Source organism: Plasmodium gallinaceum (assembly GCF_900005855.1).
Source record: "Plasmodium gallinaceum strain 8A genome assembly, contig: PGAL8A_v1_65, whole genome shotgun sequence".
Lineage (NCBI taxonomy): Eukaryota > Apicomplexa > Aconoidasida > Haemosporida > Plasmodiidae > Plasmodium > Plasmodium gallinaceum.
In genome coordinates, this window is record NW_021628225.1 from 1,030,517 (window position 1) to 1,048,395 (window position 17,879).

General features: G+C 17.5%; 6 protein-coding genes across 6 annotated transcripts; 4 read left to right on the forward strand and 2 right to left on the reverse strand.

Moving 5' to 3' along the window:
* Nucleotides 1-746: 746 nt before the first annotated feature.
* On the forward strand, nucleotides 747-3,476 carry PGAL8A_00155000 (conserved Plasmodium protein, unknown function; the record flags this gene model as incomplete). Its single annotated transcript, XM_028675096.1, has 1 exon — nucleotides 747-3,476. One exon carries the CDS (start codon nucleotides 747-749, stop codon nucleotides 3,474-3,476), a length of 2,730 nt encoding a protein of 909 aa, XP_028526662.1.
* A 523-nt stretch (nucleotides 3,477-3,999) lies between these two features.
* Nucleotides 4,000-4,434, reverse strand: PGAL8A_00155100 (conserved Plasmodium protein, unknown function; the record flags this gene model as incomplete). The annotated part of the gene is made up of 1 exon (XM_028675097.1): nucleotides 4,000-4,434. One exon carries the CDS (start codon nucleotides 4,432-4,434, stop codon nucleotides 4,000-4,002), a length of 435 nt encoding a protein of 144 aa, XP_028526663.1.
* Nucleotides 4,435-5,020: 586 nt separating this feature from the next.
* PGAL8A_00155200 (conserved Plasmodium protein, unknown function) lies at nucleotides 5,021-6,148 on the forward strand (the record flags this gene model as incomplete). Its single annotated transcript, XM_028675098.1, has 1 exon — nucleotides 5,021-6,148. One exon carries the CDS (start codon nucleotides 5,021-5,023, stop codon nucleotides 6,146-6,148), a length of 1,128 nt encoding a protein of 375 aa, XP_028526664.1.
* A 2,231-nt stretch (nucleotides 6,149-8,379) lies between these two features.
* Nucleotides 8,380-10,534, forward strand: PGAL8A_00155300 (pyruvate kinase, putative; the record flags this gene model as incomplete). The annotated part of the gene is made up of 3 exons (XM_028675099.1): nucleotides 8,380-8,563; nucleotides 8,691-9,408; nucleotides 9,901-10,534. 3 exons carry the CDS (start codon nucleotides 8,380-8,382, stop codon nucleotides 10,532-10,534), a joined length of 1,536 nt encoding a protein of 511 aa, XP_028526665.1.
* Nucleotides 10,535-12,390: 1,856 nt separating this feature from the next.
* On the forward strand, nucleotides 12,391-13,446 carry PGAL8A_00155400 (mitochondrial ribosomal protein L46 precursor, putative; the record flags this gene model as incomplete). Its single annotated transcript, XM_028675101.1, has 1 exon — nucleotides 12,391-13,446. The coding sequence occupies one exon, from the start codon at nucleotides 12,391-12,393 to the stop codon at nucleotides 13,444-13,446; it is 1,056 nt and encodes a 351-aa protein (XP_028526666.1).
* A 414-nt stretch (nucleotides 13,447-13,860) lies between these two features.
* Nucleotides 13,861-14,205, reverse strand: PGAL8A_00155500 (conserved Plasmodium protein, unknown function; the record flags this gene model as incomplete). Its single annotated transcript, XM_028675102.1, has 1 exon — nucleotides 13,861-14,205. One exon carries the CDS (start codon nucleotides 14,203-14,205, stop codon nucleotides 13,861-13,863), a length of 345 nt encoding a protein of 114 aa, XP_028526667.1.
* Nucleotides 14,206-17,879: the final 3,674 nt, after the last annotated feature.

The following is a 17,879-nucleotide window of genomic DNA, read 5'->3' on the forward strand; positions in this document are numbered from 1 at the left end:
TTTTTTTTTTTTTTTTTTTTTTTTTTTTTTTTTTTTTTTTTTTTTTTTTTTTTTTTTTTTTTTTTTTTTTCACAATTTATAAAAGACAATTATGTATGCCGTTAAAATGGTTTATACATTTTAAATTTAGATTAATTTATATTTACATACATATATATGTATTTTTTTCTTAATTTTTACCGTTATTTACTAAAAGATATATTTTCTTTTATTACTTTTGCATTTATCTAAATTTTACTACTAAAAAAATATACAAAAAAAAAAAAAAAAAATTATAAACACAATAACTATATATACGTGGATAAATAATTTAGAAAATATTGTATGTTATTTATGTATTATATAAAAATTTAAATAATAAATATATATATATATATATATATATATATATATATATATATGTAAATTATTATAGAAAGACTTTTAAAACTTATTTTTTTTATTTAATTACAATTATAGACATAATTTTTTTTAAATGCATAATTTTAAGAAAATTTTCTATCAGAAAATCATAATAAAAAAAATATGCTTGGAATAAAAAATGGTTTTACTAGTTACTACAAAGAAAAAAAAAAAAAAAAGAAATTTAGAATTTTTTTCCTTTTTTTTGTTTTTAAAAATTTAAAATTATGATTATTTCAAATATCAACTTTAAGTATAATTTCCTATAATTCATACAACATATAATTACATTAAATTTTATAAATTAAATTTTTTTATCTAGTTTTCATTTTTCTGTTAAATAAATGGAAAATGTTATATTGCAAAATAACACATATTCTAGTAAAAATAAGGAAAGTGAAGAATCTCATGATAAAACTAATTTTAAAACTAAATATGTAGATATAATAATAAATGAAAATAAAAATGATAAAATAAAAAACTGTGATATACAAAAAGAATTATACATTGAAGGTAACTATAATGAAAATAACAGAACAAACGAAACAGAATCATGTTTTATAAAAAAGGTAAAAGAAAAAAAAAAGAAGAAAAAAAAAAAAAAAGAAAAAGAATTAGAAGGCTGTTTAGAAAACCTTACATATGATGATAACTTAGAAAGCTCAAATGACAATTTAAATAGTATAATTCATTTTTTAGAAAATGTGAATATTAGTAAAATATTACATTCTAATAATTCAGAAGAAATAGGAAATTTTAAAAATGAGTTTAAAAAAATGTTAAAATTATTAAAAATAAAAGAGATAAAAAATAAACAAAATGAAGAAAAAGTAAGAACGCTAAAGGAAGAATTAGAAAAAAACTTAATTAAAAATAAAGAAATTACGAAAAATTATGATGAAGAAAAAAAAAATGTTTTTCTATTGCAAAATCAAATAGATAAATTACAGTTACTATTTGATAAAAATCAGAAAAAAGAAGATAAATGGAATTGTGAAAAAGAGAATTATTTGGAAAATATTGAAACCCTGAAAACTAATATTGAAGAATTTGAAGTAAAAATTGAAAACAAGAATAATGAAATTGAAAGTTTAAAAAGAGAAAATGAACATATATTACTAAAAGTAGATAATTTAGAAAAAAATGCGAAAGAATTAAAAAATGAATATAATGAAATAAATGAAAATTTAAATTCTATAAAAAATGAAAATCTTAAAAAAAATATTACTATAGACAATTTAAAAAAGGAATTAGAAGAAAAAAAAAAATTAGATGAGGAATATAATAAAGATAAATTGTTAATTGAAAAAAATACAGAGATACTCATAGAAGAGAGGAATTATATCAATGAAGAATTAATAAAAACTCAAAAATTACTAGAAAATCAAATAAATAAAAATAGAGACTTAGAAAATAGTAAGATAAATTTATTAGAAAAAATTGATCTTTTAGAAAAAAAACAAAAAGAAATGTTAAAAAAAAACAATGATTTGGAACAAAAGTTAGAAGATGTGAATAAAAAAAATAAATTGCTTTTAAATGAATCAAAACTAAAGCAAACTGAAATTCTAACTAATACTTCAATTATTAACAGCCTGACTAGTAATAACACCAAAATGAAAATGAAATTAGATCAAGAATATTATAAAATAAAAATGCTAGAAAAAGAAAAAAAATCTTTAGGAATAAATGTGAAATCACTGACTTACGAAATTCAGAAAATTGTAAAATTAACTGAAGAAATTAAAACAAAATATCAAAATCAAAAAAGAGAAATAAATGATTTAATAATAGAAAAAGAACAAACGAAAAAACTAATTGAAAAAATTGATGATACTATTAAGAAAAATACAGAAGTATCAAAGAAAGAAAAACTTTCTAATATAAATTTAGAAAAAGATATAAAAAAAGGGATAGAAGAGAAGAATAAACTAAATGAAGATATACAATTATTAATGAAAGAAAAAGAGAAATTGATGCATGAATTATCTCAAACTAACAACAAGATAACAAATAGTACAAACGAGTTAGTAATAAAAGATAACAAGATTAATACATATATAAAGGTTGTAAATTCTCTAAAAAATGAATTGGCAAAAGAAAAATCTTTGTGTGAAAATATTAAAAGTGAAAAAATAAATACCAGTAAAAATTTAATAGAAACTAAAGAAAAGTTAAATAACTTAGAAGAAAAATTTAAGATTCAAGCTAATGAATTAGATGTTATAAAATCTGAAAAAAAAAATTTAGAATGTAAAATAAATGATTTAAAAGAAGGAAAAAAAAATTTATTAAATCAAAATGAAAAATTACGAGAACAAATAGACAAATTTAAAATTCAAAATGAAAATACAAAAACCTCATTTATTCATGATAAAAAAACAATAGAACATCTAGAAATAGAAATAAATGAGTTAAATAACAAATTGAAAAATAGTGAAAAAAATGTTAAACATATAAAAAAAGAAAAGGACACGTTAAATAATGAGCTTTGTGAAAAAACAGAAGAAATAACAACACTAAAAGAAAAATTAAAATTATTACAAATTTCCCATGATAAATTAGATTTAAGTAACAAAAATTTATTGCAAGAAATAAATAATTTAAATAAAAAAGTATCTAATTTAAAAAATGCTAATGAATTAAGCAGTGTGTCAAAAGAGACATTGCATAATAGCAGATTAGAAATAAATTCCTTAAAAAAGGAGTTAATCAATGAACAAAACAAAGTTAAAACGTTATCAGAAGAATTAGAAAAACCAATTAATATTCACAGGTGGAGAAACTTAGAAGGCAATGATCCCACAGCATTTGACTTGATTCAAAAATTAAAAAATGTTCAAAAAAAGTTAATTGAGAAAACAGAAGAATCAATGAAAAAAAACGTTTTACTAGAATCGAAAACAAAAGAATGCGATGATTTACAAAAAGAACTAGATAAAAAATTAAGATACACCAATATACAGGATATAACACAAATAAAACAAAAATTACGGGAAAAAGAAACTCTCATTAAATCATTAACAGCTGAAATTTCTATGTATCAAGAAGAAGACGTTAAAAAAAAAAAGTAGATAAATGTATGATAAAGAAAAAAAACTAATTAAAATACATATAAAAAAATTTAATATACGTTATATGAAGTATAATAATAAAAAAAAAAAAAAAAAAAAAAAAAAAAAAGGATACTACAAAATATATTTTTTTTAAAAAAAACAAAATTCAGTTATTTTTGTTATTAAATTCACATAACATTAATTTAATAGTAATTTAAAAAATTTTTTTTTTTTTTTTTTCCAATAAATAATAATGATATTCTTTTTTTATTTTTTAAGAACCATGTAATTATTACAATTTGGGTAGTATAAAAATAAAATATATTAAAATTATTGTGAATAATTATCAACTGTTATGAATAACTAAAATCTTTCGTTCTAATTAAGAAAATTTATTTTATTTACAAAAATAATATATAAGTTTTATTTAAAAATATTACTAAAATAAAAAAAATTTTAATAAAACAAAAAAAAAAAAAAATAAAATAAAATAAAATAAAATAAATAAATATATGGTTCATGAAATGATAAGACTAACTCTTTATTCAAAATATCTTTTTAAATAACTTGGAATATCATTTCCACTATAATGTTTTAATAAAACAAACAATGATGGACAAAAAAAAATATTTAAATTTTTCAAATAATGTAAATTTTTTTTATTCTCCTCACTATTAATATACTCATTCATATCTTTGATATTGTTCCATTTTTCAATATAAAGCGTTTCTATGAAATAATTATTTTCTTTTATATATATATTGTAATTATTAAATCCTTTTTTTAATTCTAATGGATCAAAGCAATACCTTAATTCATTAAATATATTTTTAAAAAAACCTTCTTTTTCACATACAAACTTATTTAATAAAATACCATTTGTTGAACTTATGTTGTTAATAGAAAAAAAAAATATATCTCTTAAAATCCAACCACTCAGTAATCCACTAGCACCAAAAATAACATACTTAAACATATTTAATTATAAAAGGTAAAATATTATATTGAATTTTAAATTATACAATTTTTAAAATAGGAATATATTTATGTTAAAATTAAATTATTAACACTTTTTTTTCTCCCTTTACTTAATTTTGAAAATATTCTCACAAAAAGTATTTCTTTTATTTTTTTAGAAAGAATGTTTATTTTTAAAACGGAATAATTAATAATTTCAAATTTCTATAATATTTAATGAAAATCATAGTAAAAATAATATAGTAACAAACTAAATAAAATTAATAAATCTAATTAAGTAAAAAATAAAATATATAATAAAGGGCCCCAAAAAAAAAAAAAAAAAAAAAAAAAAAAAAAAAAAAATAGTGCAATAAATATATTAATTAAAAGAAATGAAAAAAAAAAAAAAAAAATAATAAAATAATTCTAAAATTAATTTGAATATTCAAAAGAATGTTAAAATCTCAAAAAAATAAATCAGAATAAATATTAAGAAAAATAATAAATCAGCACTAAATAAAATTTAATGAAGGCAAGTACAATTAGAAATTTTATGTAGAAATAGGGAAGAAAAAAAAAAAAAAAAAAAAATAGATAATTTTATGAAAACATTAATAGGGAAATACCGTGTATTATTAAGAAATATATGTGAAAACATAAGTTTTAGGAAAAGAAAAAAAAAAAACAAGTTATATAAAGTAAATAAAATAATTAGCATAAAAAGATTTTTATATGCATCTTCTATTTTTTGTTTCAGCATGCAAAAAATTATAGGAACTCATTCAGGGAGATTTCATACTGATGAGATTTTGGCTTCAGTTATGTTAAAATTTTTACCCGAATACAAAGATGCAACTATTATAAGGACACGTGATCAAGATAAATTGGATAAATGTGATGTTGTGTTAGATGTAGGAGGTGTATATAATCATGAAATGAAAAGATACGATCATCATCAAAAAGAATTTAATGGAACATTAGATGAAAGACATAACATACGATTAAGTAGTGCAGGTTTAATATATAAGCATTACGCAAAAGATATATTTAGGAGAGGGTTTAATATAACAGATGAAGATAAAGTTAATGTCTTGTATGATAAAATTTATTCTGCTTTTATTGAGTCAATTGATGCAATAGATAACGGTATTAATCAATATGAAGGAGAAGAAAAATATCAAATAAATACAACTTTACAAAATAGGGTAAGCAGATTAAATCCAAATTTTTTAGAAGATGATATTGATGAAGATGAACGTTTTATGATAGCTTCTAATCTTGTTAAAGAAGAATTTCTTTATTTTGTAAATTATTATTCAAATGTATGGTATTTAGCTAAAAATATTACAAGAGAAGCAATTGAAAATAGATTTAATTTTCACAAATCAGGGAGAGTTATACATTTATCAAAGAATTGCCCTTATTATGAACACGTATATGATATAGAAGAAGAATTAAATATAAAAGGAGATATTTTATTTTGCATTTTTTTTGACAGATATAAAAATTATAGATGCACTGCTATTTCAAAAAAAAATGAAAATTTTGCATTAAGACTTCCATTCCCAGCTAATTTTAGGGGTTTAAGAAACGAAGAATTAGAAAAAGTTTCCAACATAAAAGGATTAACTTTTGTTCATTATTCTGGTTTTACTAGTGGAGGAGAAAATCTTGAATGCTTAATAAAATTAGTAGAAGCTACTCTAAAAGAAAATAATATTGAATTTTAACTCTTAATAAATCATTGCATTAAGCTGAAAAGAAAAACCAACTTTTTTTTTTTTTTTTTTTTTCGTTCATATTTTGAAGGTTATAATATTTTAAAAAAAGCATTGTTATTAGATAAAATATTAATTTCTTAAATAATTATTCTTTAAAAGATAAATTTATTTTAAAAATTCATAATAGATATTTACTTTTTTTTTTTTTTTTGTAGAATTTCTTTTTTGCATTTATAAAATGTAGTATTTTTAAGTTCAAACTATATAATAATTTTATAAATAAATTATATCCCTTATTATAAATATATGCATATTATCAAACAAGTTATATTTAGCATTTTCAAGTTTATGTAAAAAATAAAATATAACAAAAAATAAAGCAATTTATAATTATAGAAACCAGAAGAAAAAAAATTTTTTTTATGTTATTTTGTTAACAAAACAAAAAACCTTTTAATATTATATTATGATTAGCTTTTTTAGTTTTTGTAATGTTTTTTTTTTTTTTTAATAATTTTTTTGAATAAAAAATTTTAAAGTATTCTTTAATAAAAACTTATAATTTAAATAAATTACGAGCTCAATAAAATGCGCATTATATTTTCCACATAAAATTTATATACATAAACAAGTTCATCCTTAAATAAGACATAAAGATGAAAAAAAAATATATAATTTCAATAAAGTTTTTATAATTTTTTATTTCGTATATATATTTATATTAATTTTGAAATAAAGAGAATCCAATATATTTTTTAATTTAAAAAGGAAATTTCTAGCTACTGTGTTAAACGTAAATTGAAAAAATTCTCTTTTTTTTTTTTTAATTTATATGAATAGTTTCCTTCGGCATATAAAAAAAAAAAAAAAAAAAATTTTTTATAAATATATTTTCATCAAATAAATTTTTTTTTTTGCTTTTTTTTTTTTTTTTATTCTTTTTATATAATTTAGTAGAGAAAAGGAATAAATATATATATTAAAATGGAGTTTTGTTATGTTTTATTCAATAAATTAATGAAAGTACATATTTTTGAAAAAATTTTATTAAAAACATTATATAAGAATAATTCAGAAGAATTCTTTTAAAATTAAAATAATTGGAAAAAAAAAAAAAAAAAGTAATTTAGCTCAATTTTTAATATATTAATATAATTAAGAAGTTAGCTTACATATGTAAAACATTTTTTATCCTATTGATACGTAAACTTTAATATTATTGAAGGATTTTTTAAATATTATATTTACATATATATATATATATATATATATATATTTATATATTTATATGATTATATGCATATACGAAATATTTAAATAATATATTTTAAAAAATATTAATTTTTCTCTATTTTTTTTAAATGTTTTTTCATGATTTTCTCTAAATAGAAAAATAAAAATATCCCCTTTTGCCACATTTATTTATTCATTTTACATTTATTTTATTTTATATTTGTTAATTTTTGAGGGACTTATACTTTTTTTTTTTACATATAATTTTTGAGTTTTGATGTTATAATTTTTTTATAAGTTAAAAGTCTATACACTTATATTTTTTTTTTTATGTATATAAAACAGAAGAACATTTATTTTTGCACTATTATATAAAAATTAACCTGTACATATTTCTAAAAATTTCTTATCAATACAAAAGACTTTTTTTTTTTTTTTTTTTAATAATATTTAAATATTGGTATATTAGAAATTTTTTTTAAAATTAAATACGTCTACTAAATAAAAACTGTTTTGTTATTGAATCATTTTTAATGTAACAATCCTATACATATAGTAATGGAAGCATACTTAATTATGTTTTGAGATATATATATTTCCTTTGCATATACATATATATATATATATATATATTTTTTTTAATTTTTATGTATTAATTTCTTATTTTTTTTATAAACCAATTTTTTTTTTTTTTTTTTTTTTTTTAATTCTATAATATTACGATTATGCTTTATATACATACATATATATAAATATATTTTTAATTTTTATTGTTTTAATATTTTTTATTTTATGTTATATATATATCTTCTTTTTTTTCATAATAAGAAATCTTATATAAAAGAATTGAGTTTTACAAAAGTAAAAAAAAAAATAAAATAATAAATAAATTCCTGAACATAAAATATATCAAATTATAATATAATATTGTTTAAATATAGTAGAACAAAATTAATTCGTCAGTTTTTACATTTTTAATAAAAAACATAGGAAAGAAAAAAGTCAAAATGAATTCATTTAAATTTAAACATTCATCCTCTAATGCAAATTTGCAAAGTGCAGCCCATATAACTTTAAGACAAATTTTAGAACCAAGCAATGTTGATTTAAGATCGAAAAAAACACACATTGTTTGTACACTTGGCCCTTCATGCAAATCAGTTGAAACTCTTGTAGAATTAATTGATGCAGGTTATTTTATATATAATTTTAAATAATATGTAAAAATAATATCATATTTTTTGTTAATATCCCTATTATATTTCCAAGTTTATTTAAAAAATTATTACTTATTTTTTTTATTTTTATTTTTGATTAGGAATGGATATATGTCGTTTTAATTTTTCACATGGAACACATGAAGATCATAAAGAAATGTTTAACAATGTTTTAAAAGCACAACAACTCAGACCAAACTGCTTATTAGGAATGTTGTTAGATACAAAAGGACCTGAAATCAGGACAGGACTTTTAAAAAATAAAGAAGTTCATTTAAAAGAAGGTAGCAAATTAAAATTAGTTACTGATTATGACTTTTTAGGAGATGAAACTTGTATTGCTTGTTCATATAAAAAGTTACCTCAAAGTGTAAAAAAGGGAAATATTATATTAATAGCAGATGGTTCAGTTAGCTGCAAAGTATTAGAAACACATGATGATCATGTAATTACAGAAGTATTAAATAGTGCAACTATTGGAGAAAAAAAAAATATGAATTTACCAAATGTAAAGGTTGATTTGCCAATTATTAGTGAAAAAGATAAAAACGATATTTTAAATTTTGCTATTCCTATGGGATGTAATTTTATAGCAGCATCCTTTATTCAGTCAGCTGAAGATGTTCGTCTGATAAGAAATTTATTAGGGCCAAGAGGAAGGCATATTAAAATTATACCTAAAATAGAAAATATTGAAGGTATTGTTCATTTTGATAAAATCCTAGCAGAATCAGATGGTATTATGATAGCAAGAGGAGATTTAGGAATGGAAATATCTCCAGAAAAAGTCTTCTTAGCTCAAAAATTAATGATTTCAAAGTAATTTAATAATGTATATATTTTTTTTATAAATGTTTTTATGTCTTTATTTTATGAATATATTTTACTTTGCTCAATTGACAAGATATTCTTCCCCAATATATTATATACATATTATGCATCACAAAAAAAATAAAATTAAAAAATTAATTTTATATATTTAAGAGTGATGCATAAAATAATAAAAATAAATTAATAATATGACTATGAACGTTCTGTTCAAGTCCTTTATTTTTTTATCTTATAAGTCAGCTGTCTTATTATAAATGAAATATATCATTTCATTTATTTGAAAATAATTCAGTGTTTAAATAAGATAACAATATATATATATTAATACATTTCGTTATATGTATTTTCCGATGTATATTTATTTACATTTGCATATAATTGCCTAACTTTTTGTAAATATTTAATTATTACACTTTGTGTATGTTTATCTTATAAAGTAAATAAATATATATATTTTTTTTATTTATTAATAATTTATAGGTGCAACTTACAAGGAAAACCAATAATAACAGCTACTCAAATGTTAGAATCAATGACAAAAAATCCAAGACCTACTAGAGCAGAAGTGACAGATGTAGCAAATGCTGTCTTGGATGGAACTGATTGTGTTATGCTATCAGGTGAAACAGCTAGCGGAAAATTTCCTATTCAGGCTGTTACTATAATGTCAAAAATTTGCATAGAAGCAGAGGCATGTATTGATTATAAATTATTATATCAATCTATAGTGAATGCAATAGATACACCTATAAGTGTACAAGAAGCTGTAGCTAGATCAGCAGTAGAAACAGCAGAATCTATTGATGCTACTTTAATTATAGCCTTAACTGAAACAGGATATACTGCTAGATTAATTGCTAAATACAAACCTAGTTGTAGAATATTAGCTCTTAGTGCATCTGAATCAACAGTTAGATGCTTAAGTATACATAGAGGAATTACATGTATTAAAGTTGGATCATTTCAAGGTACAGATGTTGTTTTAAGAAATGCCTTAGAAATTGCTAAAGAAAGAAATTTGGTTAAAGTAGGTGATAGCGTCATTGCTATTCATGGTATTAAAGAAGAAGTTGCTGGTGGTACTAACTTAATGAAAGTTGTTCAAATAGAGTAAATGCACATTAACAAAAAAAAAAATAAAAAAAAGTAAAGACATTTATAAATAGTAACAACATATATATACATAGAAAATATTAAAATTATTATAAGAATTTATGTACATTATTAATGTTCGACTTATTAGAAAAGATACTTATATGCACAAAATATATATATATATATATATATATTTACGGAATTATAAAAAAAAAAAAATAAATAAGCATATGTTCTATGAAATATAATATTTACATGAATATTGATACAGAATTAAAGAAATATTTATATAAAATTACTAGTATATTATTTTTATCAAAAATTTTTAATTATATATATCCATATTATGTTAAAATGAAAAAAAAAGAAAAAGTTATTAAGTGAAGGAATTTATATAATATAAACGTAGATTTATAAGTGATTTGGCATGTGTGTAATATATATATATAATATTAAAATGATTTAATGTATATTAAAAAAAAATTATTATATTTATTAAAACTAATGAAAATTTAAAAAAAAAAAAAAAAAAAAAAAAAAAAAGAATTATAAACAAGTATAATTCTAAAATATGCTATTTGGTTTTTTCTTAAAAAAAAAGAAATATTTATAATTTTTTATATTTTTTGTTAAATGCAAACAAAAAAAAATTAAGATCATTTTTTTTTTTTTTGATAAATTTATTTATTACACTTTAATAAATTAAAAAAAAATTATATCCTATTCAATTTAAAAAAACATAATATTTTATTTTATATATTTTTCTTACATATTCAAAGGATTTAATTAATGAAGAGCAATTATTTAAAATTTTTAATTTTTATCAGTTTAAGGATTTAAAAAAAAAAAATAGTAGCAGATAAAACAAAATAAAACATAAGTTATTCTTTAATAAAAGTAGTATTTATTTGAAATTATAATAGCACCTTAATGTGAGAAATACAATATGAAAAAGTCAATAATATTACCACAATTATTAATGTTTTATATTTTTACATGTAGAACTGTTTGATTTTAACTATTAAAAATGAAAATATGTTATATATTCTCAATTTTCCTTTAAAATATATTGAGGTTTTTATAAATAACAGAATTATATATTATTTATGTGATTTGTGTGTAGGTTTATTTTATTTTAATTGGGTATCATTAGTTCATAAAATTAAAAATGAAGGTAATATGTTTTGAAAATTTGTTCAAACAATAATAAGTTCTACTGTTAATAAAAAAAAAAAAAAAAAAAAAAAAAACTCACTTTGTGAATATAAGTTAAATTTACAAATAAGAAACTCATTAAAATATTTAAAAAGAGAAAAGAATATTTTTTTTTAAAAAAAGATATTTAATGAGCATAAAAGCAATTTGTTAAAATGCCTGTCAAGATCTTATCTAAATATTTGTTAATAATTCAGCAAAATTGAATTAAAATTTTTTTTTTATAAATTAAATTTTTCTTTTTTTTTTTTTTTTTTTTATATTGCTTTAATTAATTATATTTGTTTACATGTTAAAATATCATTAGCATTATTTATAATTATTTTGTTTTAATTTCATTAGAAAAAAAAAAAAAAAAAAAAAAAAAAAAGAGAGAATAAACAGAATGTAAACCATTATAGAATAAATATTTTATAAGCGAAACATATAAAATATGTTATATGTTTCTAATGTAATATACTTTTATGAATGTAAAAGAATACATTTTATAATTAAAATCTAAGTAAAAAATTAAAAATTGTTCATTTCCTTCTATATATATACTCAATATAAATGACAATTAATATATAATGGATCACTTGAGAATAATATATTTGTTAAATAATTCTGTAAATAAAAAAATTGTTAAATAATATTATCTCCAAAAATAATTATTAGAAAATGATAAAAAAAGTTGTAGAAAAGAGCATTTTAAAAAATATTTCGCAACTAAATTATATGAGCTTAATCAATAAAAATTTCAATAAATTTTTCCACCATAAAGACAATACATATTATAGAAAGGAATTAAAAAAAAAAAATATTTTAAGTGATAATAGAACTATATCAACTAATATAAATATATCAGAGACAAAAGAAATAATAGTTCATGATAAATATAAAGTACAAGTTTCTCTATGTATTGATAGATTTCCCTTAAATTTTGTTCAGGAAGAATTTGAAAAAGATTTTGAAAAATTTAAAGATGAATGGCTTTTAAGAACTAATAATAATTTAGAAATAAGTGAAGATTTTTTACATATGAAATACAACTTAAGTTCCTTTGATGAAAAGAAAAATTCAGAAAAAAACATCTTAGAGAATAGTATAAATTATGAAAATAAAGAAAAGAGAAAGGAAGATGAAGATGAAGATGAATATGAAAATGAAAGTAAAGAAGAAAATGAAAAAAAAGATGAAACAGATGATTTGGAAGACTTAATTTCTCTTGAAGGAATGCAAAATATTTTTAAGGCAAAAGAAAAAAAAAAAGATGATGCAAATATAAAAGAAAAAAAAAAAAATGATATTGATATAAATGAAAATGATTACAAAAATATTAAAAGAAAACCAAATAATTTTTTATATTTACTAGTTAAATATAAAAAAACAAATAAATGGATGTTTCCATTAATTGATTTTAAAAAAAATTTAACAATTAGACAAAATTTAAAATATCTATGTTCTGAACATCTAAAATGTGAAATGCCATTTTTCATTGGATATTGTCCATGTACTTTTGAAAAAAGAAAATTTAAAATTCCCCTTCTTCCCAATGAAATTATTGGAAGAAAAATTTTTTATTATAGAGCTCATTACACTAATAATGAAAAAAATTTAGATGTTGCAAAAAATGAGTACATAAATGATTTTGCTTGGTTATCTCGTTCAGAACTAAAAAATTTCTTGTCAAAAAATAAATATCATGTAATAAAAGATGCATTACCATTAACTTAAAATTTTAAATTATTTTTAATAATTTAAGTAGTAATTATATAAAAATATCTAAAGGAATAATCTTTATTTATTTTTTTTTTTTTTAAATCAAATAATTATTTCTCTTTAAAACGTATAGATTATTATATATTCAAATCTTATTTAATATAATTTTTTGTGCAAAAAATGTATTTAATTTCTCTATAGATTTATTTTTTATTTTCCGAATACTTAAAAATGGATATTAAGAAAATGAAAAGTTTTACTTAAATGTATATATATAATTATATATTACTAAATAGATATAGTATTTTTTTTTTTTTTTTTTTATTTAAATTTCAAAAAAAATAAATACATAATAAAAGAACAATTATAAGACAAAAACTTTTTTCTCTTCTTTAAATTGTGAAAAAATTAATTTTACTTTTTTTTTAGTTAATCATTCTTTATATTAAAATTTACTCTTTCTATTTCCTTTTTAATTTTATCTTTTATTGCATTGCTATCAGTATGAGTAGAAATTAAATCACACTTTATATCTTCTTTTATATTCTTATTCACTTCATTTTCATCAAGCAATTTTCTAAAATATTCTTTCGACCATTCATAAATTCTTTTTTTTATTATATTTTCATTTTCACTTTCATAACCTCTTACTGGATTATGTAATATCATGTTTTTTGCATAAAGAATTAATATGCTATTTAATTTTTCAGAAATTTTTATTCCTTTTGATATATCATCTACTACTTCTGTTTGACATTCTATTTCTTTTTCCATTTGAAAAAAAAAAATAATGAAATTATTTTCATAAATATTTATATTATTACATAGGATAATTAAAAATATATTGTGTATGTATTTAATTTATTGTCTTTTATTACAATGAAATAATGTTAAATATTTATATTATTTTTTTAAATATTATCGCGTATTTTAGATAAACCTTTCTGAATATCATGTAAAAAATTATAATAATTATAAAGAATTATTGTAATTAAAAATGTTATTTCTTTTCTTATATTTCTGTATTTCTTTCCCAATTTAGGAAACTTTTATAATAAAAGGATCTACAATAAAAAAATAATTTTTCCTTTCTCAATTTAAAAAAATATTTTTTAAATATATTACACATTGATTTTTTTATATTTAAGTTATTATATTAATCTAATAGCTTATGTAATTTTTATTGGCTATAAGAAGTTTATTTAAAAACTAGAAAAAAAAAGACAAGATTAAAATTATATATATATATATATATATATATATATATATATATATAATTCTTTTTATTAAATATTTTAACATTGTGTAAAAATTTTAAATTATTTTTACTTTTATTTTATGATTATTAAATATTATGAATACTTTTTAATACGTGAATAACATTCACCAAACTTTTAATTAAAATATTATTGTCTAAATAAATATTTTAAAAATATAGAGTTAAATATTTTTAATTGTTAAAGTCAGAATAAAATAAAATACTCTTTAAATTACTTTTGCTAAAATACTAAATAAAAAAAATAAAATTTAAACTAAGCAATTTTATGCCTATAAAAATTAATGGAAAATATATTACTCTAATTCAATTTTCTAAGGACTATATATTATTATAATCCACATTTTAAAAAAAAAAAAAATTTTTGTATTAATTATTATTAATACTATTTTAAGAACAATAGAATATAAATAGTATTATCATTCTATTTTAAATAATATTCAAGTGAAGGTGATTAGTAGAAACGTTTTTATTTTTGTATGCTAAAATGTAGGGAAAATGTGTCCATCTAAACATGTATAATAAAAAAAAATACATATATAAAAGGTAAATATACTAAAAAAAAAATATATATATATATATATTTTATAGTTTTTTTTTTGGTGTATGTACTTACAATTATATAAAAAAAACTATTTTTTTATATTTATGATGGATTTGACTTATAAAAAAAAAGAAAGAAATTTTAAAAAAAACTTGGTAATATTTTTATTTTTTTTATTTTCTAAAAAGAAAATCTGTTTGGGAATGAATGTGTGTATTTTTTTTGTGAAGGATTAAAAATTTAATGTTCAAAAATTGCATTCATAGGGTATTGTGTAAACTAAATAGTAATTAACTGTTGCAATTAATATTTGATATTAATAGAAGTAAACAATTTACTTAATATTTTAATTTAATTAAAATAAAATCAGTTTTTTCTATTTACTCTTCATTAATTTGTTTAATACTAGTAATGTCATTGAATACATAATAAATCAGACAACCTATCTTAAGAATCGTGAGAAGCAATATGTTAACCAATTTTTTATTTTAATATTTTTTAGCATCCATGTAAAAATAAAGAAATATTTACAATATTCTTTTATAACACAATAAATTTTTTCTTACTATAACTTTTTTTTTTTTTTCTTTTTTAATTGAATTGTAAAAAATTAAAATTAATAAAATAGATATTCAAATTAAAATTTAATTTTAAATAAATAAATTTACATTATATTTTGTTATAATTTTGTTTCTTATAAGTACTCAAAGTTAATATTCATAAATATTACAGTGAATTATACAATTTTAACCTGTACAATATTCAGAATTTTTTTTTTTTTTTTATGCATAATATTCAAAATAAAACCTTTTAATAACTAAAAAAAATATTAAAATGTAAGTTGAAAATGAAAATGAAAAATGCATTTTTTTGTAAAATAAAAAATGAAATTATATCCATATGATAAGAAGAATATATTTAAAAAATGAAAAAAATTATATATAAAAAGTAACTTTTTTAAAAAAGGAAAAATTCAAATCTTAAATGAAAATTTTGTTAATCATGCAATTAAAAAATATACGCGCATATGTTAATTACTATGTATACGCAAATGTATTTTACTTCATAAAAGTTCCACATATATATATATTTTTTAGCGTGCAACTTTATTTGAGCAAAATAAAAATCATGTAATTAAAAAGATATTATAATAATTAGTTATATATTATTTTCTCTTTAAAAAACATTTTAATATTAAGTTAAAAAGTTTTTTAATTTCACATTTTTTTACTTTTAAAAATATTTTTTTTTTTTTTTTTTTTTTTTTTTTCTTTTTATGTAATATTACTATCATTTTTAAACTAGACAAAAAATGTTAACTATGAATCTTAATTCAAATTATTTATATTAAATTTAGTTTTGTATAATATGAATATGAAAAATAATATTATTATAATTGTAATTTATATACACATTTTTACATTTATAAAAGTGCACAAGAACAATAAAAAAATTTTATAAATTTTTTTTTATATTGAACTATGCAGCTACACTTATTAATTTCAATTATAATTGTAATAGTATTTTAATGCTAAAAATTTTATCTCTTCTTTTATCTTTTTTTTTAGTTTTATTATTTTTTTTTTTTTTTTTTTTTTTTTTTTTTGCATTATTTAAAATATATGCAAAAATAGTTATCATTATTTATTCATTTAATTTTATTATATTTTTCGTAATGTTTTTTTTTTGTTTATATTAACAGAAATTTCGTATAGTTTCATACTTACAATTTTTTTTAATTATAACATTTATTGCAATATATTAACAGTAAATTATCATTTAAGATAAAAAGGAAAAGTTAAAAAATAATTAATATTACATAAATGTTATTTTAAAAGGAGTTATAAAATAAAATAAAACATGGAACAAAATTGATAGTTTAATCTTTTAGTTTAAAGTGTGATATAAGAAAATTTTCAGCAAATTTATCTTATTTATAATATTGTTTTATTCAATTGTTTTTTTTTTTTTTCGTAAGTGATAAATAACAAAAAAGGAACATCTTATTAAAATTAGTTCATCGTTTATGTAGATAAAATATAACTTTTAATTTTTTTTTTTTTTTTCTGTTAATTTTATGAAGAAATATATTTTACTTTTTTTTTTTTTTTTACTTTATATTTAATTAATTTCTTTTGTATTCTATATAGAAGAAACATGTATAATATTTATATAAATTTAATATGTGACTATTGAATTAACATAAAATTATGTGAGTATTTTTCATTTTTTCATTTATATAAAATCAAACATACAGTCAATTTATAAATATAAATATATTTATATTTAAAATAAAAATGAAAAAAAGCTTTTTTTTTTTTTTTTTTTCGGTTTAAATAATTTTCTTTTATGAGCACTTTTTTTTTAAAATTATTAAAAATTTTAACGTTTTTTTTTTTTTTAATAGAGAAAAAAAATAAAATGGAAGACAAGATAAAATAAAATTTATAAAAATAAATGTATAATTACATTTTTATGATGTAAAAAAATTTTTATTAGTTAAATTTTATATTTTAACATACGAAAACGAATAAATACGTTTGTTTAAATTTTAATTCAATATAAATTAATACATTTTTATTTTGCAAAATTTGTTTGTTTTTTTTTTTTTTTTTTTTTTTATAATAT